This window comes from Hyperolius riggenbachi, chromosome 1, assembly GCF_040937935.1.
Source record: "Hyperolius riggenbachi isolate aHypRig1 chromosome 1, aHypRig1.pri, whole genome shotgun sequence".
Lineage (NCBI taxonomy): Eukaryota > Metazoa > Chordata > Amphibia > Anura > Hyperoliidae > Hyperolius > Hyperolius riggenbachi.
The window spans coordinates 191,633,270-191,659,871 of record NC_090646.1 but is presented as its reverse complement, the minus strand read 5'-3'; the positions used below and the strand labels follow the sequence as shown (position 1 = coordinate 191,659,871).

The 26,602-nt window shown below is 41.2% G+C and overlaps 1 protein-coding gene across 9 annotated transcripts in view; it reads right to left on the bottom strand.

Moving 5' to 3' along the window:
- Window positions 1–1,135: 1,135 nt before the first annotated feature.
- The window catches only part of ANAPC10 (anaphase promoting complex subunit 10), an 85,104-nt gene continuing 59,637 nt past the window's right edge, over window positions 1,136–26,602 (bottom strand). For all 9 annotated transcript variants that reach the window (XM_068279378.1, XM_068279391.1, XM_068279366.1 and 6 more), the window contains exon 6: window positions 1,136–1,410. In XM_068279378.1, the coding sequence (XP_068135479.1) occupies window positions 1,180–1,410 (231 nt within the window). In that variant the 3' untranslated portion in view covers window positions 1,136–1,179. The remainder of the gene's footprint in view (window positions 1,411–26,602) is intronic.

Below are 26,602 nucleotides of genomic sequence, written 5' to 3'. Positions count from 1 at the left end.
AAACTGTGGTATACCATCATACCGGTATACTGTGGCAACCCTACCCATAGCATTACATTAGCAAGAACTTTTCAAATCACTAGCGCTAAAAAAAAAGCTCTTGCAGTGTGAACCAGGCCTTACAGCCATAGCAACAGGCCTGTTTGAGAATGCAAAATTGACAATTCTGATCAGATACATATCCATTTTCCTGTGTAGTGAGTGCTTTATTCATTCAGCTTAGTATGCTCACAATTGCAGGAGACAGATTATTCTAAATGTTTGATTATAGCCCATGTACAGACATACCACATTCATTTTCAATAGGGCTTTGGAAGGTGAGCGACAGCAAAAGAATAGGTAGGTAAAATTGAAAAGAACCTCTAGCAAAAATCCAGACAGAGTCTGTAATGAGAGGCATTGTAATAAAGACGGATAGGGGTGGGAGGTTAGGCAGTCGCTGCCCAATTAACCAATAGCTGCCAAGCAGGCGGCGGGCCGTGGCAACACAGGCAGAGGCTTCTGGAGAGCTTTAGCAGTCTTCAGAAACATGGCTCCAACTGTACCGCTGAGGAGGGGTGTGGAGCATTACCTGTGACCCAAAGACGTCAGGACAAGTAAGTATTTAACCCTGTGACACCCTCCCCCCCCAAATTCCCCATTCAGACAGAGTCTGTCATTACAGGCTCTGTAATTTCTAACCTTAGGTACGCTTTAAGAATATCCATTGAAATGTATGCAAGTTTTACACAAAAGGAATAGCAATGATAGAAAAAGGCATAGCATTGGATTATTAATTTTTTGGCAAAAATGGTAGAACAGTGAAGAGACACTCAAAAATACATAAAATTTATTTTGGAAAAGAAATGGACAGTTAAAAGCAAAATAAAAGTTCACCAATTTTGGCATTCAAGACCAACAAACAACTCTTAGAAATGATATAACAGGGTGTTCGTTTTCTCTTGTAATAACATTAATACATGTGATCGGAGTAAAAATGTCAACTTTAATAAAACATGAACACCACAATAATTCAGCAAGTCAAAGGAGAGGAACTGAGTTAGAACAATGTCATTAACATACTTAAATAGAATGAAAATTAAAAAAATATGACGTGGTGTCCGAGAATAAAATTATACATAAAAAAATAAAAAAGTGTTTCTATATGCCGGTGTAGTTATTTATTGCATCTTGGTTAGGTCACCTGATAAAACGATGCATCATGAAATCAATAGTAGTACATCTGGGGAACTTGCCGATGGAGCTTTCTTCCACTGGTGTAAAGACTTTTATTTGCCGCATGTGCGTGTCTCTTCCATTCTGATGATTTGCCAGTACCGCTATTTGAATCATAAAGGTTCGGATAGGCTTTTTCAGAGCATCGGTTAAAGGTATGTGGATCCAGCCGCTGGGCTCAACTAGTTCAAGTTGCTGCAAGTGAATGAAATTGAAGGGGTCAATACATGCATTATATTACAAGCAATTTTCAGATTTGAAGTCCAATCAAAATAGATTAAAAAAAAGTTTTTTCCTCTTCAGGCTTTTACTACTGTCTGTTTCCCACTGAGAATTTCATTCACTACCTTATCCTGGTGAATATACAGGATCTTCTCAAAAAATTAGCATATTGTGATAAAGTTCATTATTTTCTGTAATGTACTGATAAATGTTAGACTTTCATATATTTTAGATTAATTACACACAACTGAAGTAGTTCAAGCCTTTTATTGTTTTTCTTATTGATGATTTTGGCATACAGCTCATGAAAACCCAAATTTCCTATCTCAAAAAATTAGCATATTTCATCCGACCAATAAAAGAAAAGTGTTTTTAAAACAAAAAAAGTCAACCTTCAAATAATTATGTTCAATTATGCACTCAATACTTGGTCGGGAATCCTTTTGCAGAAATGACTGCTTCAATGCGGCGTGGCATGGAGGCAATCAGCCTGTGGCACTGCTCAGGTGTTATGGAGGCCCAGGATGCTTCGATAGCGGCCTTAAGCTCATCCAGAGTGTTGGGTCTTCCGCCTCTCAACTTTCTCTTCACAATATCACACAGATTCTCTATGGGGTTCAGGTCAGGAGAGTTGGCAGGCCAATTGAGCACAGTAATACCATGGTCAGTAAACCATTTACCAGTGGTTATGGCACTGTGAGCAGGTGCCAGGTCGTGCTGAAAAATGAAATCTTCATCTCCATAAAGCTTTTCAGCAGATGGAAGCATGAACCCACTTTTGAACCAGAAACAGCGGCAGAAGTGCCTGACCTGGGCTACAGAGAAGCAGCACTGGACTGTCACTCAGTGGTCCAAAGTACTTTTTTCAGATGAAAGCAACTTTTACATGTCATTTGGAAATCAAGGTGCCAGAGTCTGGAGGAAGACTGGGGAGAGGGAAATGCCAAAATTCCTGAAGTCCAGAGTCAAGTACCCACAGTCAGTGATGGTCTGGGGTGCCATGTCAGCTGCTGGTGTTAGTCCACTGTGTTTTATCAAGGGCAGGGTCAATGCAGCTAGCTATCAGGAGATTTTGGAGCACTTCATGCTTCCATCTGCTGAAAAGCTTTATGGAGATGAAGATTTCATTTTTCAGCACGACCTGGCACCTCCTCACAGTGCCAAAACCACTGGTAAATGGTTTACTGACCATGGTATTACTGTGCTCAATTGGCCTGCCAACTCTCCTGACCTGAACCCCATAGAGAATCTGTGGGATATTGTGAAGAGAAAGTTGAGAGACGCAAGACCCAACACTCTGGATGAGCTTAAGGCCGCTATCGAAGCATCCTGGGCCTCCATAACACCTGAGCAGTGCTACAGGCTGATTGCCTCCATGCTACGCCGCACTGAAGCAGTCATTTCTGCTTGGAGGAGGTAAGTCCGCTACTGCCTCCACCATTTAAAAAAAAAAAAAAAAAAAAAAAAGTTTTAGCTAGTTTTATTCTTTTGGCGCATCTGTTCATTTCCACATTTATTGCAAAGGTGTTCAAGTCAATAGGAATTGATAAAAAGAAAAATCAGCCAGTTACTTATCTAAGTAGAGGGAAGGCTCTGGGTCCTATAGAGCCTTCCAGCTCCTCTCCCGGTCCCCTCCATTAAGCACTGACACCTCCGTTTTAATCCCCTGCTGTGGGGAACTTCGGAAGTCTTCGGAGGGCGCAGTGTGGAGCGGCCCATCTTCAGGAGCACTCGGGCTCCCAAACACTTCCGAACCCTCCTTCCGCAACAGATAGAGCAGTATGTAACCAAATTGGCCAAATACTGCTACCAGGGAGCCAGCGCTAAAACAGGGACTGAGAAAGGAGCGGGAAGGCTTTAAAGGATCCAGAGCCTTCCCTCTCCATAGGTAAGGATCTGGTTTATTTTTTTAAATATTGGCTCTCATTGACTTTAAAAATACAAACATCAGCATCAAAAAAAGTTTGTATTTTAACGCTTTTGCAATAAAGTGAGTTTTGGAAGAGCAGTGCCGGATCATCTTTGGAGCCAATTCTGCATCAACGCAAAATTATTTGTATCTCCCTGCCAACCCCTACATTGGAATAGGAAGCGGCAGTGATGTTGGAGAACTATATTTTTTAAATTACATTTTTATTAAAAAAAAGAAAACCTTAGTTCCTATTCTCTTGACTCCCAGAGTTCACAAGAGAGTCCTGGGTGTTACCAACATTGTGGTTGGCTGCAGAACTAACCACACTTTAAATGAAGCTTAAGGATGATATTTAGCAAAGGGCTATCTGAGGACTTTTACTTGAAAACAAGTGAAAAGAAAAGCAATGTACGAGACCAACTAAAGGAGAAAATGCGTGTCCTCCTATTTCCTGAATTAGGCTTCAAAGCCCATTACTCACTATTTTTCAGTACCTTCCCTGCCCCCAAACTAACCTAAATGTGACCTATCATTAAAACAGAGCTATACTGACTAACCCCTGTGCTGTGTGCCTAGAATCATTACCACCTTACTGCATCCCCCGCCCCCCCCCCCCCCCCCCCCAATTCCTTTTCTGCACAATCTTCAAGCGCACCTGACCTCAGAACTTACTCTCTGCTCTAAAAGATACATAACAGCATCATAACCTTTAAACAATAAACATTTCTTTGTTACACCTGTTACAAATCCTAAAATAAATCTGTGCCGTTTCTACTTCCTGATTCATGGAAGCAGACATATTGTTAACATATTGTACTTTCAAATGAGCTTACCTGCCACCGGGAATTAAACAGGCTAAACTCTCTAAATACATACAGGGTGCATTTCTCTACGTTTTCCTTCTGTGCTGTGCAAGAGTTCAGCTCTACTTTCAAACCGCATCCCCAATGCTTGATAAACTGGCAGAAAAGAAAAAGACCTTTCCAGCAACAAATGTTGCTCAAACAAACATGTGCACTGATTAGGAACTACTCGCATCCCAATAAATCCCAAAAACTAGCACATCTGTACCGCGTATGTGTGAGCCTGTACAGATGTGCTGTTCTTTAGAACTTCTCTAGTCTCCAAGTAGTACCAAAGGCTACCCGAGGAGCACTAAAGAGCTATTTGATCTACCAGGTTATCTCAGGTTCCCCTTCAGAAGTATGCGGTAAATTTCAGGATTTATCAAAAGCAATGTGGATACTGTATGCAACGGCAATCACACAACCACCTATTCACAAAAATGTCAGCAATCCCTGCTCTGATATAAGATTTTCCTCATTGGAAGCCAGGGTGTTCTAACTACTTAATAGCAGATTATGTATTGATTCATTTTTAATAACTTCAGTCCAGACTTGCTTGATCACTTATGATATTTAGACTGGGGATGCTTTGAGATCTCGGAGGATGCTTTTAATTGCGTACATAAGATTTCAGTCACCTGGCAGGGTTTAGTTCACATTCCCTGCAGTGACAGTGCAGACCTGAAGCTGTACAGACATGTTGCGAGCCTGCAGCGTTATGTCTCTGGGGTGGGGAGCCAGAGTGAGGGAGAGAACAATGGAGTCAGGCTGCATTTGTGGGAGGTGATCCAGCATGTAAAATCTTTTGCCAACATATCAGGGCCGTACTATACTTTACTCTAGTTTGTAGTGCATTTTCATTAAAGGAATTTTACATTCCTTTCCGCTACACCACACCAAGGAAAAAGAAAACTTGGTGGTTCTAATTCTCCGTAACTTCATGTAAATACTTCTAAAACCCAACCTAGTCATAGACATTCTATACCATGATATAGCATAAAATGGCCTGAAAATACTTTCTGCAAGTTGGATTACATGGTCAAGTTAAAAGCTACAGGTGTGCTAGAAACCAGGGATACAGGAGGTTTCCATGATTTATAAGCACACGAAAAAGATTGGCATGGCTCTGCCGGCTGTCGTGGAGTGATGCGTTAGGAGTGTCGTATTTTGAACACATGGAAGTTATAGCCTGCAAATATGTTCTGCTTTTAGTTGGCAATAAGTACTTTCCAGCTGAACACAAGTACAGTGAAGGTTTTCAACACTGAGAATAGACACCCGAAAGCATTTGAAACACCAATGGACTATAAAAAGTCCATTATGTGACAGCTAGACACAACACTTGAAATGAGACCACCATGTACTAATCACATGATCTATTGGTCATTGTGGGTTCCAGGACGTAGGCTCGGCTACAGTTAATATCAGATTTAACATGTCAGTAGCTTCTATAAAGAGCAGTGGCAAGTGTTCCGCAGGCTAGCCTCATCTAGGAAGTTTACAAAATACAGAATACGGAAGGGAATTTACAGTTCTCATTATGTATATGTGCCAGTTCTGCTTTTCCCACAGTGTTACCATTACTGCCGTATGTTGTAGAATACTGGCATCATGGAAGTAAATAATCATAGCAACAATCCAAAAGTTCTTTTTTTAATATTCCTACAAAGAAAACAAACAATACTCAGTCTATGTGCTTTGCACTGAGGATCTAGGATTTCAGGCTGCAGGGTGTTTGATTTTACTTTATGGCGGGGATGTAAATATTTTACCTCTTCACAGTCCAGGAAATGACTAGTAAAGAGAAGCTGGATGCTTTTACAACTCTTATATCCTTTCAGAAAATAGCATTAGCATCAACAGTAAGAATATTGGTTAAAACATGGTTTCCAGTAATATAAATTACTGGTACAGTGTCATTTAAGGAAACATCCAAGCTCCTTTAAAAAAAAAAAAAATCCACTTACCCGGGACTTCCTCCAGCCCCTGGCAGCAGTCCTGTGCCCTCGCCGCAGCTCCGGTGCGTCCCGTTGTCCCGCTCTGCAGAAGCCGAGCTGGCGAGGTCGGCTTCCTGGTCGGCCTCTTCTGCGCACCACGGTGCAGGTCACATGGTTCGGCCGACGTCATCTGCATCGTACCGCGCAGTAGTTCTGCGCCTGCGCAGTATGATGCTGATGACATCGGCCGGACCACGCGCCGTGGAGCGCAGAAGAGGCCGACCAGGAAGCCAACCTCACCAGGTCAGCTTCTGCAGCGCGGGACAACAGGAGGCACCGGAGCTGCGTTGAGGGCACAGGAAGCTACCAGGGGTTCGAGGAAGCCCAGGGTAAGTGGATTTTGTTTTTTTGCTTGGACCATCACTTTAAAGTGAACCCGAGGTGAGAGTGATATGGAGGCTGCCATATTTATTTCCTGTTAAACAATACTAGTTGCCTGGCATCTCTGCTGATCTATTTGGATGCAGTAGTGGCTAAATTACACCAGAAAGAAGCATGCAGCTAATCTTGTCAGTTCTGACAATATTGTCAACACCACAAGAACTGCATATGTGTAGGGATTAAATTGTGAGCTCCTTTGAGGGACAGTTAGTGACAAGATATATATATATATATATATATATATATACTGTACAGCGCTGCGTAATATGTCGGCGCTATATAAATACTAAATAATAATAATAATAATATGTTTCACTAAAAGACCAAGTCCATTATTTTGAAGACCAAGTGGAACATGGCAGAGGAGGCAGCTAAATCAAGATGAATTAGTTAAAGTGGAACTAAACTCAGAACTTCCTCTCTGCTCTAAAAGATTAGCCACAGCGCGATAACCTTTATGGAAAAAAAAAAATCTTTATCACAATTTACGGAAATGTTAAGGAAAAAGCCTGAAGTTTTACTGGGTTTCACTTCTGCAGAAAGTATATAACCGTTATTGGGCCTGATTCATCAAGCTGCTAAAGCAGCCCAGCTTAATGTGCACAGGACTGCCTGCATTAAAAGTTATGTGCGTTGCTAAGGAAGCAATGCATGTAACTAAGGGAAGGCACGCTCCTTACATGGCATCGAGTGCTGCTATGTAAGGTGTGCATAGCGTGCACTACTGCACATTAAGCTGTGCTGCTTTTGTAGCAATGAATCAGGCCCATTGTGTTGTCTTGCACACACTAAGGGACCAAACCTATTATCTCTAGGGGGAATGCAGCAGCTGGAAAAAAAGGGATGATGCCCTCTGTACAGTGATCAATCAAAAAGAGCTGGCACATCCAAGATTAATCTTTATTGGTTCCATTTTATAAAGGAAAAACAGAAAATTCTGTTCTAGGCAGTGGCCATCTTGCCAAGCTAATGCTGACATCATATCCTCCCTGACTCTTGTTTTTCCCCCTCCCTTCTCTTGCTCATTGTGTATTCATTAGCTGCCCTCCTCCCAGAGTCTTCAGACACTCCCACTGAGGTGTATACTAACAACTGCACTGTTCTTTTTTTATATTTACACATCCAATCACTGAGTCACCTCAGCCTTGCTTGTAAACACAAGTAATCAGAGGGTGTTTCTGATAAGCAGCTAGGCAGGGAAATAGATGGAAGAGGAGGAATATATTATTGATAAAAAGAACTCCCAGCATTCAACTCTTTGGCACTAGGGCCAGTGCTCCTAAAGTATGTGATAACTACAAACCATAACAGCAGAAAAAGTTTTGCAAGTTTTGAATGCAGGATTAGCATCTTTATCACTTAATACACTCAGACCAGTTGCTGTTGAAATTTGATTTTTATGGTGACAATACCGCTTTAAAAAGGCCAATTTGCTCAAGGGCAAAAAACTGTCTGCCACTATAAACAAGCTCCTGTAGGGTTAAAGGGACTCCGAGCAGTACAGTAACTATGGAAATATGCATACTATTTGAAGCTCTCTTTCTCCTCTTTCCAACAATATAAACCGCTGCCCTACGTCTTTTATTTTTCGCTATATTCGCGATCGAAATCGCGGCAAACGCTCCAATCAGCTGCCGACTTTGGGGAAAAGTCGACCTGTGTAATACAAGCAACTATGGAAAGATGCATACCATTTTGAAGCTCTCTTTCTCCTCTTTCCAACGACACAAACCGCCGCCCTACGCCTTTTAGCTTTCATTATTTTCGCGAACGAAATAGCGGCAGCCACGATTTCGATCGAGAAAATAGCGAAAACTAAAAGGCGTAGGGCGGCGGTTTATATATTGTCGGAAAGAGGAGAAAGAGAGCTTCAAAATGGTATGCATCTTTCCATAGTTTCTGCACTGTTCGGAGTCCCTTTAATGGGAGTAGGACTCCTCTAGACACTCACACAGAGCAATGTGTACTCAAGCTCTACCCAGACACTCATGATGTCACTGGATAGCGTTGTATGACCCACCCCTTGAGGGTTATACTCTCCTCACTTAAGGAGTAGCCGTCAAGACAGCTGGCAGCTCTGTCTTGGGCTGTTATGTTGTTTCACTAAACTTATGTATTTATGATTGCTATGCATTTTGTTTTTCTTTGGGGGAGGGGGGGTTGTGGATTATACATTGGGTAGCTGTGTGATAAATCACCCTTATGAAGCCTGTTAGGTTAAACCTGTTGACTTCTCCCAACCTGTAAATAGTTATGCACCTGCACCTTATGTAGCCCATGTATACCCCCCTCTAGTACCCCGGTGGGAGTATCATTGCGCCTGCAAACTTGAGGGCATTAGTACTAGCAGTGCTTTTTTTTTTGCACTTTTTACCATAAAAGCACTAAACCATGTGTGCAATTGCTGCCTCTCCATTTGCAGAGGGAAGTTTTTAGTGTGTCGCTGCCCTATTTTATCTTGTTGACAGACCAATCAAAGTTATGTTTTAACATGTCTTTAGGGCCTTAATCCCCTGTTGAGGATACATTTAGAAACCCCGCACTTCCCCTTTAAGTTCTAAGCTGGATAAGGAGTCCTGCTGTACATCCTTCAAAAAAGCACAATAAATCATGATAAAGAAAGGAAAGAAGGTTATGATTCCGTTCTTGCTCACAAAATTTGCACTTATAGCAAGGAAACATTAAACTAAATAAAGTGGTTATACGAGCTAATCCTTGTTTATTAGCACCACATCATTTACTGGAATGACGAATGTGTCTATTTTAATGTTTCTCATTTTGGTTCGGATGAATAGGTTTGTGAATGGAGTGTTAAATGACAGCAAATAATGGCTACTTGTGTTGGAAGAGAACATTACTATTTACTTAGAATTAGGAGAGCTTATTCAAGTGTAGGCTTCATGCTTTAAGTTAGTTGCCTCTTCTTGGATACAAAAATAAACATCTGAAACATAATGCAGAACATAATGCAGAACTATAAAACAGCATCAGTAGCTTGCTTGAATTAAAAAGTGTCTTTGCATGGAAGAAATAAAGTGATAAAAAGGCTTAGGAAAAAAAATAAGCAATTTGCCAGAATATGTGAATGCATGTTTTCCTGTCTGGAAGGTCCTCAGTAATAAATGTCAGAAAGAGGAAAAATGGCCTGCTCAAATCTATAGTCACTTGTCCTTTAACAGATATGATGGCTGAGCAACAGCACTGTACCTGTCAACACGTAAAGTGTTACAATCTGGCTCCCAGCCACCCTTTTTTATGTAGGAAGAAGACAAACTTGTAGAAGTGAAGCAGTAGTTCCAAAAAGGGAGAGGATACTTGGTCCAAAAGAAACTTCCACAGTTCCAAGCAAATTAAAAGGATAGCCCCTACAAGAGACGCTTTAAGGAAAAACCCAAACAAAAACAAGCAGAATGGATTCTAGTGAAAGAGTCAATTGTAGGGAAAAAAAGCGCTTTTATAGCAGCAAAACAGTTATGAGACATTAAGACCACCATGTAAGGAGATGACTTCTGCATCCTTGGCAGCTTTTAACGCTAGATCAGAAGCTTTGATTCTCACTTGAAACAGCCAGAGAAAGGTAGAGCTAAGAAAGGTGCAGTGGAGACTGAACAAGCTTGGTGGCAGGAGTAAACATACTGCCTACCGAAAGGAGTAATAAAATGTAAGGTTAAGAATGAACATAAATGAATGGCTTAAATTTAGCCTAAAGTAGGAGGTTCAAAATTAACCTTTAAAAACAATGAATCACATTTATAAACAAACACATCGAGGAAGAGACTTGTGGGTTGACTGCAGAATGAAATGTTATTCCTGATGAAACTTTTGTTGTGCATGTCAGCAAGCAATAGGTCCAAGCCTTTCTAGAAAGAACAATAATATACAGCCTATTGATCTAAACCTGAAACACCCATAAATCAATCACCACTAAATATGCTAATGGGATAAAGTTCAAGTTGCATAAATTATCAAAATCACTGCCAAGCATGGATTACTGCAATATAAAAATTAACTTTTATTGCTTATACATAAAATACCAAATCCTACAAAACCCTATATTTAAAACGCCCTCTAATAGGGTACTACCTGTGAAAGTCCCACAGTGCGCACTGTATATATGACCCAGGGCGATAAAAATCGCCTATGCACTAGAAAGAATCCACAGTTCTTGCACTAGGGCCATTCCAGAGTCCATTGTGTTGCAACAGACAATATCACTGCATTGCAATGCAATATTCCTATAGGGGATTCCCCATTAAGGCCCAGTGCACACCAAAACCGCTAGCAGATCCGCAATACGCTAGCGGTTTTGGGAGCTGATTTCAGAGCGATTCTAGGTATGTTTAGAGAGGTTTTCTAAACATACCTAGCGGTTTTGGGTGCGTTTTTGTGTAGCAGATTACACATATTGTTACAGTAAAAGCTGTTACTGAACAGCTACTGTAACAAAAATGCCTGGCAAACCGCTCTGAAGTAGCGTTTTTCAGAGCGGTTTTTCTATACTTTACATTGAGGACGAAACGCTTCAGAAATCCGCAAACGCGCAGCAGGAGGCGCGTTTGCGGCTTGGCAGAAAACTCAAACCGCCGGTGTGCACCATCCCATTGCAATATATTAGCCAAGCGTTTTTCCAGGCGGATGCGGCCGGCGGATCGCTCTAAAAACCGCTCGGTGTACTGGGCCTAAGTGCTGTGTGGCGGGTTCTGACACAGAAACACATAGCATGCGGTGCGTTAACTGAGTAACACATGCATTTACAGTGGCAGTAAAGCATACTTTCATTGTACTCTAAGCCTCATTATATGGTCCCAATGGAGTGGAAATGTGGTGTGGGTCTTTTTCAACTAGTTTTCTACTAGGTTATATTTTCACACCTAATCAATAAAATTCCTTTTACCAGCAAGCAAGAAAATACTCAAAAGAATTTTAATAGTACTTTTTTTCGCCTCCTTTTTGGTACTTTTTCAATTGAAAAGTGCTGAAAAGTTGTTTTTAAAAGAAGTTGAAAACATTATCTCCTAGAAGAGAACTTGGAAGAAAAAGTTAATTGCATATGGGCCACGGTGTGGAAGGGCCCTAAAGTGAACCGGTATAAACAGTACTTTCTATATGGGCCACTTTAATAAGACAATCGTTCATTCACCAACTTACTCATCTCAGGGATAATTACATTTAGGTCAGTCTCTGTGCCTTTAAGTGGAAATTCCTACTATCGGTTTTTATTTTTCCGATTTCCAAACTGTAATGTATAAAAATAATAAATATGCTGATCAACCTGGGTAGGCCGTGCATACGCAGAAGAGACTGACTGGCACGGCTGAGCCAGATTCTCGGGACCAATAGCCAGAGAACGAAGGCACTCAGGAGGACGGGGAGGTACTCAGCGCTGCTTATGGGGCTGGAGGAAGCCCCGGGTGAGTATCAATTTTTTCTTTCGTCATCTCAGGTACACTTTAAACCTACTTTTTTAGCTTTAAAAAAAAACAAAACCATGGGATTCTAACAAAAAGGTTAATTTTCCAGGAGTAGGAGGATAGATACAATTGTTTATCCTATCAGTTTATTTACATCTCGGGTTTCCTTTAATAACTGTAACTCATTCCAGTCTGCCCAGTGATACAATTATCACAAGAAATAGATCTCATACTCCCGCGCAGTAAGCTGCTTCTAACATGTGAATCCTTCAGTGGCTCACAGCAGCTGATTCATAAGGCACGACTGATGTCAATATTGGAAGGGATTATGGGACCTGCCCTCTTGGCTGTTACTCCTGTGCCACACACAACGATACACCAAGTGTCTCTGTATGAGACACATTAAACATATCCTCATGCTACATGGTAGATGTATATGTGAACTGTGTCTAGCAGCACAACTTGAATTATCTTCATGGCATATGCAAAATATCCATTGGCATAGTGCCTCTGAGCTTGGCTGTGAACAAGAAACTTACTTGACATGTTTTGCTGTCATGGGTAATTGACTTAAATACTACTACAACAGCTTGGGGCACCACCTAGCAGAACTTTGTGGGAGAGCAACATTACTCACAAACAGTAGACAAGTAATCAATCATCAACGAACAAGGCATAATACTGCTGCTACCACAGACTGCACAACACAGGAAAAGAAACAAACTGAGTTGATAGGATTTTACCAACAAGTACAGAAGAACTTCATTTAGCAATGTTACCAAAGATTCCAGCATAAGCCCAGATCTCAGATAATCTGCCAGGAACACCAAGAAGGTTTAAAGTGAAACTTCGAGCCACATCTTTCATTTATCATGTTCTCTTTTATTTAGTTATTTATTTTAAGTTAGAAGTGAAGAGAAGTTGGGCCAGTGTTATTCCTGTTTCTGACACAAGAGGTGGAGGTCATCTGCCTTTCAATCTCATTGCTACACTGCTGTGATCATCCTGTGTCCGTTCCTTAGTGTCAATCACCGCAAATCAAAATTTGTTCTACTTAAAGAGACTCTGTAACAATAAAAAGATCCCCTGGGGGGTACTCACCTCGGGTGGGGGAAACCTCCGGATCCTAATGAGGCTTCCCACGCCGTCCTCTGTCCCACGGGGGTCTCGCCGCAGCCCTCCGAACAGCCGGCGACTGTGCCGACTGTCAGTTCAATATTTACCTTTGCTGGCTCCAGCGGGGGCGCTGTGTCGGCTTTCCGTTCTGAACTACACGGAAATACCCGATCTCATTCGGGTCCACTCTACTGCGCAGGCGCAGGACACTTGCGCCTGCGCAGTAGAGCGGACCCGACGGCGATCGGGTATTTCCGTGTAGTTCGGAGCCGCCAGCCGTCAGAGCACCTGCGCAGGAGCCAGGAAGGTAAATATTGACGTCACCGCTGCACGGACTCCACGGAGGGCTGCAGCGAGACCCCTGACGGATGGAGGACGGCGTGGGAAGCCTCATTAGGATCCGGAGGCTTCCCCCACCCGAGGTGAGTACCCCCCAGGGGATCTTTTCATGTTACAGTTCCTCTTTAAAGAGAATATGAAACCAGATTGTCTTTATAAAAGTTATTTGTATGTTCTCCTCATAATTACATACCTGTCTTTAGTCAGTGATGTCTCACTCCCCTTATTGCGGATTCTGCTTGCAGTCCATAAAATAGATGTTCCCAGTGCAGTATCATATCAGGCTGCTTATCAGCATGTACCTTCTTTCCTGGACATGCTCATCTACCACTGCAACAGCAGTTCATCGGTTGAGGCTGCAGTGACATCACAGGCATGCGCAATTTCAAGGCAGCAGAATATGATGGGGCAATGTAACTGCATGTGTTACACCTGGAATCCCTCACCATACTGCAAGGGTGTCTTAGCGTGTGTGCATGTGTTCTACATTGTAAGATCGCCACAGGGACATCCAATTTCAATAAACATGTAGAGAGTTGCTTAATTACTGGACCCCTCCCAAAATTTACATATTTTAAAATAAGATCATGCCTCATGTGGACACCAATTCTTTGAGGTAAGGAGAAGACCCCAGAGGGTATATCTATGCCAAATTTTAGTCTCCTCTTAAGGTTTTTTTTTTTTTTTTTTTAATCAATACAATAAATTGTTAAAGAGGAACTCCATTGAAATTAATGTAATAAAAAAAGTGCTTCATTTTTACAGTGCTTTTTTGGCAATAGGACCCACCTGTCCCACCAACAGCTGTTATTTCCCACAATGCAATGAGGTTCACAGACAAGAAACTATCAGGACCATGGTACTGACATCACTCTGTGGGAGGGATTTCACCACAATATCAGCCATACAGACCTCCCTGATGATCCATTTGTGAAAAGGAAAAGATTTCTCATTGGAAAGGGGGGTATCCGCTACTGATTGGGATTAAGTTCAATTCTTGGTCACGGTTTCTCTTTAAGTTTTATTGGCTAATAGGGCTCTAATCGGTTTATTAACATTTTTTATATTTATCCCTAGCAACTATTTGGGCTGTGTGTGGCCAAATTTTAGGCCTCCCCAGCAACATGGGATTGTGAGATATTTGTATGTTTAATAAGCAGTAGGGTATTGTACCGTGTTAGCCATCAGTAAAAGCAAGATGTTTTAAATCAGGATGATACCATTTATTGGCTAACTAAAAATGAATAAAAATAAGCAAGCTTTCGGCCTTGCAGCCTTCGTCGGGCTTATATCCTGTACATCCTTATATGCTTAATAAGGGTATGATTACAGAGATACTGAATCTTAACATCAGCGACTTTGTGGGGGCATTTTTCGACAGTCATTTAAGCCCCCAAAGGTAGCTGAGGATACAGCTGCGGAGGCATGTTGATATAAGCAATTCTACGTGTTCAATCAAAGTTTGAAATCAACTAATTAACTCTAAACACCTTCTTTGTTGTCTTCCTTCCATGAGCACTCCCAGAACGCTGAACGGCACTATCACAACTGCCAAGGCTCTGGGCATGTTCATCGAAAGGACAACAAAAAAAATACACTGAAAAAGTTACTTATCCCTTTGAAGAACATATCAGTGTAGCAACACCTGGACTGGTCTTGAGATTATGGTCAGTATTCTGGGTAGTACCAGTAGTGATATCCAGGCCATACAATCAATTATACAATGATCTACTGGATGCAGTAAAAGCATCTCAATGTGCCTCAAATCTTGGAACATTATCATGAAAATTGTGACTTCTCTTTGTCCAGCTAAGCATGACTCCAAATTCTCACTTGATTTCACATACTTAAGATAGGTACACATGTGCAATGTTTTTTAGCAAAGGCAGTCGGTGAGGACCGCTTCAGCAGAGAATCTTGCGTGTGTACAGTGGCCCCCGACCACCTGCAATGTGCCAGCAGACAACACAGCACATCAACTCGGGCGAGGGTATTGTTCTTACCAACCCTATCCTCCCATCTCCCCCACCAAAGCAGCAGAACGCATCACACCTGTACAGAACTCAGCATGAACAGCCTAACAACCTAAGAGACCGAGTCCCAACCTCTGACGGGCGAGATACGTCGTATGTGTGTACCCAGCTTTAGAGTGGAGAATGGTAAAAGCATACAGGTCCTTCTCAAAAAATTAGCATATCGTGATAAAGTTCATTATTTTCTGTAATGCACTGATAAACATTAGACTTTCATATATTTTAGATTCATTACACACAACTGAAGTAGTTCAAGCCTTTTATAGTTTTAATATTGATGATTTTGGCATACAGCTCATGAAAACCCAAAATTCCTATCTCAAAAAATTAGCATATCATGAAAAGGTTCTCTAAACGAGCGATTAACCTAATCATCTGAATCAACTAATTAACTCTAAACACCTGCAAAAGATTCCTGAGGCTTTTAAAAACTCCCAGCCTGGTTCATTACTCAAAACCGCAATCATGTGTAGGACTGCCGACCTGACTGCTGTCCAGAAGGCCATCATTGACACCCTCAAGCAAGAGGGTAAGACACAAAGAAATTTCTGAACGAATAGGCTGTTCCCAGAGTTCTGTATCAAGGCACCTCAGTGGGAAGTCTGTGGGAAGGAAAAAGTGTGGCAGAAAACGCTGCACAACGAGAAGAGGTGAGCGGACCCTGAGGAAGATTGTGGAGAAGGACCGATTCCAGACCTTGGGGGACCTGTGGAAGCAGTGGACTAAGTCTGGAATAGAAACATCCAGAGCCACCGTGTACAGGCGTGTGCAGGAAATGGGCTACAGGTGCCGCATTCCCCAGGTCAAGCCACATTTGAACCAGAAACAGCGGCAGAAGTGCCTGACCTGGGCTACAGAGAAGCAGCACTGGACTGTTGCTCAGTGGTCCAAAGTACTTTTTTCGGATGAAAGCAACTTTTGCATGTCATTCAAAGATCAAGGTGCCAGAGTCTGACGGAAGACTGGGGAGAGGGAAATGCCAAAATGCCTGAAGTCCAGTGTCAAGTACCCACAGTCAGTGATGGTTTGGGGTGCCATGTCAGCTGCTGGTGTTGGTCCACTGTGTTTTATCAAGGGCAGGGTCAATGCAGCTAGCTATCAGGAGATTTTGGAGCACTTCATGCTTCCATCTGCTGAAAAGCTTTATGGAGGTGAAGATTTCATATTACAGCACAACCTGGCACCTCCTCACAGTGCCAAAACCACTGGTAAATGGTTTACTGACCATGGTATTACTGTGCTCAATTGGCCTGCCAACTCTCCTGACCTGAACCCCATAGAGAATCTGTGGGATATTGTGAAGAGAAAGTTGAGAGACGCAAGACCCAACACTCTGGATGAGCTTAAGGCCACTATCGAAGCATCCTGGGCCTCCATAAAACCTGAGCAGTGCCACAGGCTGATTGCCTCCATGCCACGCCGCATTGAAGCAGTCATTTCTGCAAAAGGATTCCCGACCAAGTATTGAGTGCATAACTGAACATAATTATTTGAAGGTTGACTTTTTTTGTTTTAAAAACACTTCTTTTATTGGTCGGATGAAATATGCTATTTTTTTTGAGATAGGAATTTTGTGTTTTCATGAGCTGTATGCCAAAATCATCAATATTAACCACTTCAGCACCACAGGGTTTTTTGCTTAAAAACCAGAGCAATTTTCACATTTCAGCGCTCCTCCCATTCATTCACCAATAACTTTATTGCTACTCATCAGATGTCAATGATCTATATCTTGTTTTTTTTGCCACAAATTATGCTTTGTGAGGGTGATATTTGCTTTTAGTAATTATGTTATTATCTGTGCATTTTAAAGGGAAAAATGAGAGAAAAAAAAAAGAAAAAATACACTATTTCTCCATTTCCATCCACTATAGTTTTCAAATAAACAATGTTACCATAGATAAAACCCACACATTGTATTTGCTAATTTGTCCTGGTTATCTCAACATTTAAATAATGGTACTAGTACAATGTATGGCGATAATATATTAGTTTCTGGTTTGTGTTTTTTGTTTTCTCATTGTACTCTATCAGTAATTAAAAGCCTGTATCTTCATGATTAACAGTAATACACTCTCATGGCATACATATTTTAAAAGCTAAGTCCCTAGGGTAACTATGTATTCTCTTTTCAATGCTGTCACTTTTGTTTTGTTTTTTTTACAAGTATTTATTTAGGGGTATAGAGTACATGAAAATAACAGTTTTATTGCTTTTCATTCAGTTTTCCGGTAAAAAAAAAATCACATGACTTAGCCCTCAGTTGTCAAACAACACAAAATCTATTCTCTCACTTGTCACGGTTAAAATGATACCCTATATACATAATCAGATAGCTTATTGGGCATACAGCACACTGTTTACCACAAGTACGCCTATCTACTCCCCTGAGCTTCAGATGAAGTTTTGTGGGGAGTAGATAAGCGTAGCAAGGGATTCAAAGTGGTTAAAACAATAAAAAGCTTGAACTACTTCAGTTGTGTGTAATGAATCTAAAATATATGAAAGTCTAATGTTTATCAGTACATTACAGAAAATAATGAACTTTACCACAATATGCAAATTTTTTTAGAAGGACCTGTATATTTAGTCCACATCAACCAATCCAATTTTGAGTGCTATATTCTTGAACTGTTTAAAACATGAATGTAAATGCATGATTAGCTGCTATGCCCAATACCCGAAGCTGTCCTAAAATCCGTTTTGCTTCCCTTTTCCCAACCATAAATTACCCGCAACACAAAATATATTGGAATTAAATCTGTAAAGTACTATTCAAGGATATAAAAGTGTCAATTTGCCAAAGACGAATGAAGTAATAAATCAGAAAAAAATCTTATTTGTATTTCAAACAGAGATAAAGCTGAAAACGTTTGGAAAACAAGTTTGACTTTCTAGTGTTTTCAGATCTTGGCACCTTGAGAAACACCATATTCTGCTATATTTAAAGAGAATCTGTACTCTAAAATTCTTACAATAAAAAGCATACCATTCTATTCATTATGTTCTCCTGGGCCACTTTGCTGTTTCTGCCACTCCCTGTTGAGATCCTGGCTTGAAATTGCCAGGTTTAGGCAGTGTTTACAAACAAAAAACATGGCTGCTAACCAGCATGTGACAGGCTCAGAGAAGCTCAGTCTGTGACTCATACAGAGCCTGCAGGGGACATGGATAGGGTGTGCATAACTTCTATCCTATCACAGCAGAGCAGCACTTTCCTGCCTGAGCCAACAAAGCTGGCAAAGGAAAGAAGATTAGATAACAGAGATAATACAGCCACTGTGCAACTAGGAAAGGCTGCAGTACGACAGACCACATTAGAACAGGTATAGGAACTTATAGAAGAAATAAGGCTGAAAATGTTGTTACAGAGTCTCTTTAAGAAAACCTACCTAAACCTTGTAAGTGCCAACATTCTGTGCTCAATGTCTTCTGCCTCTCGGCTGCTAAGAAACATGGAACAATGCTAAATGGCTTAATAAGATTAAAATGAATAAAAAGCACTCAGAACACTGCAATTGCTAAGGTATTTATATTGCGGTTTTATTGCCATTTTGACTGGCAGCCAGTTCAGTTAAAATAGCTGCACTTACCCAAATGACAAAGATGTTGTCACAAAGTCCATGATGGACAGGGATGAAGAGGTAATCTATGTGCCTTTCATTTTTTGCCAAAATATTGTTTAAAATGTTTTCATTTGAAAAGCTGCATTTCATAATTTATTCCATTTTTAAAAGACCCAATAAAAGTACAGTTTCAGAAACGCCCATTATAAAATGTGGCACGCCATCTCTTTCCATTAATATTTAATGCTCTATAAATTTCATTTCATAATTGTTTAAATAGTACTTCAGCGCTTAAAGCAAACCTTTGTAAAAAAAATTGTGCTCAAGTTAAATGCACTTACATATATAATGGGCAATAATAAAGACTTGCCGGTTATCTTTTTTTATATTTGTGATCTTTATTTTCTCTAATTCAGGGTTTCAGCCTCTCATGAGGGATAAAGTGTAGAGAAACCGAGAGCCCAATATAGTGTAGTATGTTAAGCATAAATGAAGTAAAGATTATCGTGAGAAAATTATACTCACAAACATGGGTTACCACACAGGCAACCACTGTATAGGCAGGTGAGGAGATTAGACCTGTCCTCACTCAGGGATAAGAAGTCGCTCTCTGTAGATGCGAAAGGGGGTAGATCACCTCTCCACCAGGGGTGGACACGGTATAGCAGTAGGAGAACAGAGGCGCCAGCAGGATAAAAGTGGATAAAAACTTTAAAATTTGCTGGGAGGAAGTGGTGGACTTACCTCCATAAAGCAGACACGAAAGACTGTCTGAATAGTAATCACATTTATTAATTAGTACCCCAAAACAGTGCAACGCGTTTCGCAGGCCCAGCCCGCTTCATCAGGCAATAAAAGTGGGGACAAGACAGAATTTCAGCAATAGCAGGTGTAGCGCCTCAGTCACTGAGGCGCTACACCTGCTATTGCTGAAATTCTGTCTTGTCCCCACTTTTATTGCCTGATGAAGCGGGCTGGGCCTGCGAAACGCGTTGCACTGTTTTGGGGTACTAATTAATAAATGTGATTACTATTCAGACAGTCTTTCGTGTCTGCTTTATGGAGGTAAGTCCACCACTTCCTCCCAGCAAATTTTAAAGTTTTTATCCACTTTTATCCTGCTGGCGCCTCTGTTCTCCTACTGCTATCTCATGAGGGATGTGTTCTGCAGCAGCTGTTTATATTTATTGTCATGTATGGTGAGCACCATGGAAAAACATCTGGCAACTGCCAAATTAATACTGATTTCAATATTAGAAACGCTTCCTATAAATATACATTGCTGTATACTGGCATATAGCTCCACAATTCTAGTGATGTCACTCAACCTTCTGCCCCAGAGCACTCTGTGAGGGCAACTGCTGTTACTGCTCACTACACAAACTGGAAGTGGTGACGGCAGGGGGGGGGGGGGGGGGGCTCCTGCCTATGTACAGTAGGTGCATGGCCAGTCAGGGCGCTGAAAGCCTGGATTGTGGTAACTTGTATTTGATTCATCTGTACATGTATAGCCACATGTATTGACCCTAGATGGTTCTCAGCTAAGGTGGCTGGTTGGGGTCATCTCTACTGAGAATTGTGTGTACATCAGCCGCCGACCTCCATAAATGCATTGGATTGAGATTAGACTAACAGGTCAGCCTGGCCGAGGGCATAGCTGTACCCACTGTGTGCCACTATATTGGGCACTACGCCATCACCCCTCCTCCGGGTACACAAAAGAAAAACCATGGGGGGGGGGGGAGAAGTGTAATTTGGGTGTCTAATGTTACCCATACTCTACTATTACTTCCACCAATTTTAACTTTCACATTAACGATTCCCTACCTATGCCTAAAACTACTTCCTACTACTACTGCGACAGGGGGCATATGTTTGTACCGAGTATCGTGGCTCAATAAAGAAGAAATTCAAGGAGTGTGCCGGAGTCCGATTTCTTTTTTGCATACCTAAAACTACTTCCCTTCCCCCGCCAACGACTAACACTGACACCTCCCACCTAAACCTAACGCCACTATCCTGACTCACTGCCAAACTATTCCACTGCTAGCTCTGGCGCAAATCACAACCACTACCCAGAGTTTGGCTACATAATAGCTAAATTGCGTCGCCAAAATCGCTGCAGCCAACTGTAGCAGCTGCAGATCAGCTCCCAAATTAACTGTGTGCCCAACTTGACCGTTTCGTTTTTCTTTCTGCAAACCATAAGCAGTGATGATACGTCTTAGCCTAACCCAAAATTTGGCTTCAACAGCACCTTCCTAGTGTTGGGAAGATATTTGCATCATAGTTTGCTTGCTTTATAAATACTGTACTTTAATAATCAATTGATCAAATATGTTGCAAAAACAATAATCATAGCCACAAACAATCCTACAAATACGGACACATAAAGTCATACCTCTTACATCCCGCTTACATTTGCCCTATTACTAAAAAAAGTACTAGTTTCACCTTCCTCCTCCCTCCATAGCAACAGAACGTGTCGCTAGCCTGCATGTCCCAATCTCAGCAGGCAACATATGTATGAGAATTTAGTCTCCTAATATAGGAATTAGTAGTGTTTGTTTTCACAGAACAGTTTTCATCACTGCACCAAATATGCAACTAAGAAAACACTGCAGAACAGGGTTTCTCAACCGGGGGTCCCCAGAACCCCAGGGTTCTAGAAGCAAATTTGACACTTGTGGACAAAATAGTCTGTTTCCTCATTTTCACAAAAATACAATGTTATCTTGCTTCTCCGATGATGCATTCGGTGTATTGATATGGTGCAGCACATCACCTGGTTTGGCACATGTCGGTGCGGGACCTTGGTGAATAAGTGACCAAGCATAGAGGTGAGCTGCAGGGATATCTGGTACAGAAGAGACAGAGAAATAAGGAGGATGGGGAGGAAGAGAAAAAAGAGGCAGCGCATGGGGAGAACAGTGGCTGTGCTGCTGATAAAGGAAAACAAACATATAGCACCTTTATTTATGTTGCGAGGATTGTGCCTTCACTATGAGGTAAAGGTAGAAGCACATATAGACAGTATATGTCCCTATTTACATTACAGGGACAGTGGCGACACTGCAGCGGCAGCCGCACATCTTTAATTATGTCCCCTGCTTTTACGTAGGGATTCATAGTGGGGACATGGTGCTTAATATTTTATGTGGATGGTCGTAATTGCTGTATTTCTTAGGAGGGTGGCAGCTGAATAAGAATATTGACTTAAAAGATAACATTTACTATAATCAATTTGTAAACTCCTTTCTCCAGCAATTGTGTACCATCTTTTTTCATGAAATGTGGAGTTGTTTCTTTAACACAAAGTAAAGATTAATTATCCAGCAAAGCAGAATAAGAATTATCTGTAGAGACTGTGGCTGAGTTTTTGGTCCTCTCTATCTGCTACAGAAACTATGCAGACAGTGTCTGTGACAAGCATTTATGGAGCTAATAAAATCACCAGCAAATTTAAATATCAGTTTTGGGTGGACTGACCCTTTAAAAGCTTCTTCTTTGGGAAAAAAAAAATGGAAACTGTAAAAAAAAAAAAAATCAAAAAAAAAAAAAAAACCCACACTGTCCTGAAAACTGAGACGTGCAAATAAATTGGATCTGCTGCCTTTACAAACACAGAACAACAAATGTTCCAACACTCTTCTGTAACAGTGAGCCTTTATTCTAAGAGGAACCTTGTGTGAAAAATGATGTGTGAACGGCGGGCACCGATGTTCACACAAGTATACTGCATGCAGCCCAGCAGGCAAACGTCTTGTTTTCTATGGATTGCGCCTTGGAGGTGCTGGCACAATGGAATTTAAATACCATAATTGCTTGTTTCTGCCAGTGCCAATCTAGCAAATAACAGGTACAACAAAATGTATGTAAATTATGGTCATGATAAAATAAAAACGCATTCATCTAGTCTACTGAAAAGATGTAATTTCTAATCACAACATGTCAAGGACAGAAGGAGCAAAGGAAAAAAAAAAAGCAGCAATAACGCTAAGTTCCCGAGGTTCATTTTACAAGGACCTCACACAAAGTGCTTTTTTTTTCCCCTTCCTCGTCTTTCGCAACTCCTAGTAGAAACAGCATTATTTGCTAAAAGAGTCAGAGCTGCCAATGGAGAAGGTACGTCAAAAGACAGAGAATTAAAGATGGAACTAGAACAAGTAAATGCAGGGGCACAGTTTCAGAATCCCTGGTTCGCTGAATAGAATTTGCAGAGATTTACTTGTGATGCTCTTATCAGGGCAAACAAGGAGTTGAATGGCAAAGAACAGATAACGCTATATTAAGTGGTTCAATATCATACTTTCTAATTAGACTCTTTTCAGGGGTTTCGAGGGCACTTTTAAGACAGCCTTGGTTCACATAATAGAACAATGGGAAAATTTTACGAATGGCTGGACGCTAACCCTGACAAGTGTGGAGAGCCAACGACAATACATTATATAGTAGCATAACCTGCCACCCACGTTGCTGAGAGCACAGCTTTCGAGGACAAGCACTGAGCTGTAAAACCACAAAATCCCTTATTACACATTGTATTTTGCAGTTTAGGTAAAATACACCATTTTGTTTCGACTGTAGATTTAAGGTTTATTTTCAGTTTGGATAATTTTGGGGTTTGTTCAGCGAGCGTAAAGTAATCTGTCCTCCCCAGTCTGTGTTTCAGATTTGTCTATTTTGTTCTGGACTTGAAAACAAAAGTATCTTCTTGCAGAAACACGCTGAGGTTTGACATCTGCTACATCGCATTTGCTTTCACTCACTCTTGTATATTATACACTTCCACTTCCTATTGAGCGGCCACTATGCTTGGAGTTACATTTCAACCACTCAGAACTCTGTCCACTCTGGGCTTGGAAAAAAAATAAAGTGATGAAAAACCATTAGCTTAAAGGAAAACCAAAAAGCATGCATTTCTTTCTTGAAACATCGCTGCTGAGTTTTTAAATGGAGGTTTAAACAGCAACTCTGTGTATTTACATCTAAACTGACCACATACACAAGCAATAATTTCCTTGCTTTCGAGAAACATTAAAATAGAATCTGTGTCACATACTTAAAAAAAGGGGACTAAAGCGAAAAACTGTATTATGCAAACTATATTATCACCCTGTCTGCAGCAATCATCTTAAAAACAACAAGGCCGGTCTAAAGACCACAGAGGGTGCAGGATCCACTGTGGCCAAAGCAGGGAGGAAAACAGTAGTCTTGGTCAGAAACAGGCTGAGGTCAGGGCTGACAGTATTGTGTGTGGCATACAGGTGAAGGATGAGGCAGAAAGCAAGTTTTGTAGTCAGTTAATAGGCCCGGTTTGAGGCAGACAGATGACAGTCAAAGATGAAAGAACAGAGGCCAGGGATGATAGCAGACAAGTCAAAACCAGTATTAGGCCAAGAGTCTGAGCAGGACCAGATTAGAATCCGGGTCAGACATTCAGGTCTGCAACAGGTAAAGAGCACAGAAATAACACACCCCACAAGCAGAAAATTGAGAAGTGCCAGTAGTTACTCGCTGCTTTGCTTGTCACAAAGGTCGTGTCTTAACCATTTACCGCCATCCTAACGTATTAAAACGTCATGCTTACCGCTATTAACAGCAACATGACGTTTTAATACGTTGCGCATTCCCGCCGCTGCTACCGCCGTGTGTCCGCCGCTACCGCCGCCATTACCGTCGGGATCCCGTGCTGGGCGATTGGGGAAGAGGACTGAACAGTCCTCTACCCAATCGCAGTGCCTGGAGTGAATGGACGTGACCGCGAACAGCGGCTACGTCCATTCACATAAACAGGAAATGTAACAGTTTAATAAAGTGTGTGTAAAAAAAAAAAAAAAAAAAAGTGAACACGTCCTATGAGTGTTCACCAGCGCCATCTTGTGGCCAAAAAGTATATTACACTTACAAAATACATACATTTTCAAGTATATACACATCATTAATAAAATTACACTTCCAACCCTCCCCCCAAAAAAAAACACTTGTAAAAAAAAAAAAATCAGCTTAAAAAAAAAAAAAAAATAGTTGCCTTAGGGACTCAGCTTTTTTTATTCTATATTTTATGGGGGAAAATTAATTTTAATTTATTACATAGGGGCTTGTAATTATGGCCAGAACAGAAAAATAACCACTTATATTTCAAAATAATATACTGTCGCCATACATTGTGGTAGGGACATAATCTAAACGGTTTAATTATCGGGACCACTGGGCAAATAAAACGTGTTTGTTTTATCCACAGGAGAATGTTTAATTTTAAAACTATAAAGGCTGAACACTGAGAAATAATGATTTTTTTTCTTTTTTTTTCTGTTTTTCTCATTAAAATGCATTTAGAATAAAAAAATTCTTAGCAAAATGTACTATCCACAGAAAGCCTAATTGGTGGCGAAAAAAACGAGGTATAGATCATTTTCTTGTGATAAGTAGTAATAAAGTTATTAGGGAATAAAAGGGAGGAGCGCTGACAACTGAAAATTGCTCTGGTCCGTTAGGATAAAAACCCTTGGGGGTGAACTGGTTAAAGTGTAAAGTTATTGCTTACGCAGGCAAGCCCAGGAATGAATGCAATCCTGCATGTGGATGACTAAAAACACTCAACTTTGGACGGTAAGTCCCCAACCACTACCAGTTCCCTTGTAGCTGCAGAGAGTCTTGTTATATCATTCTCCATGTGTCCTTCCTGTTATGGAAGTACACGGCAATCCCCCTCCCCCATATCCCACTCTACCATATGTCTGACCATGCACCAACCTTTGCACTGGAGTAGAAGCTGACTTGTATTCAGTTAAGTGGCAGGAAAGAAAATGGTGTGCGACTGTTCAGCACATCAGAAAACAGACAGCCTCCACTCCCTTATATTGAATAGAGCTGTGTACATGTACCACTGCAGCTAATGGTGGTGCTGAGCCATAAGCACTGCCTGATCGGTTGTGTGGAGGGGCTCTATTAAGATTTATATCTCCACTCTGTCCCGAGCCACCTACAGACATACTAAACACGGGGCTACGATTTGTCCTTTTTTAATCAAAGACTAGTCCAGTAAACTGCATTTAATTTTTCTTTAGAAAGAAAACAGAGAACAAGACCTCTGATTGTGGGCAAATATAACAGTGATCAGCTAGGAAGTCTATACACCATTTCTTATGAGTGCTGCTGGAGCTAGAAGGCCTAGTGGGGGTTAGACAATTACTGACCTAAAATACTGAATGTTTGCAGGTATGTTTGCTTGCCAGAAATACCTCTTTACCCGGTTATTTAAGTTGCCTTTCTAAATATCATCTCTGTCACATGCTGGAGGCATCAAAAAAGGCTATCTAATGTCCTTCAAGAGCTCAGTACTGGTAACAAATGGCCTACATTTGGGGGGACATCAGCCAGGGTCTGTTGCGATATTACACGCGGAAACCCCCGTGTACCAGATTCCCCAAGTCGGCCAGGGATTTTCCAGCATGCCAAAATGATTGAATTGGGTGGTTGTTTGGGCTGCAAAATCGCTAGTCATGCTGAATGATATCACAGCCAAAAAGACATCAACCTAAACTCCCTGAAGTTCTGACTCA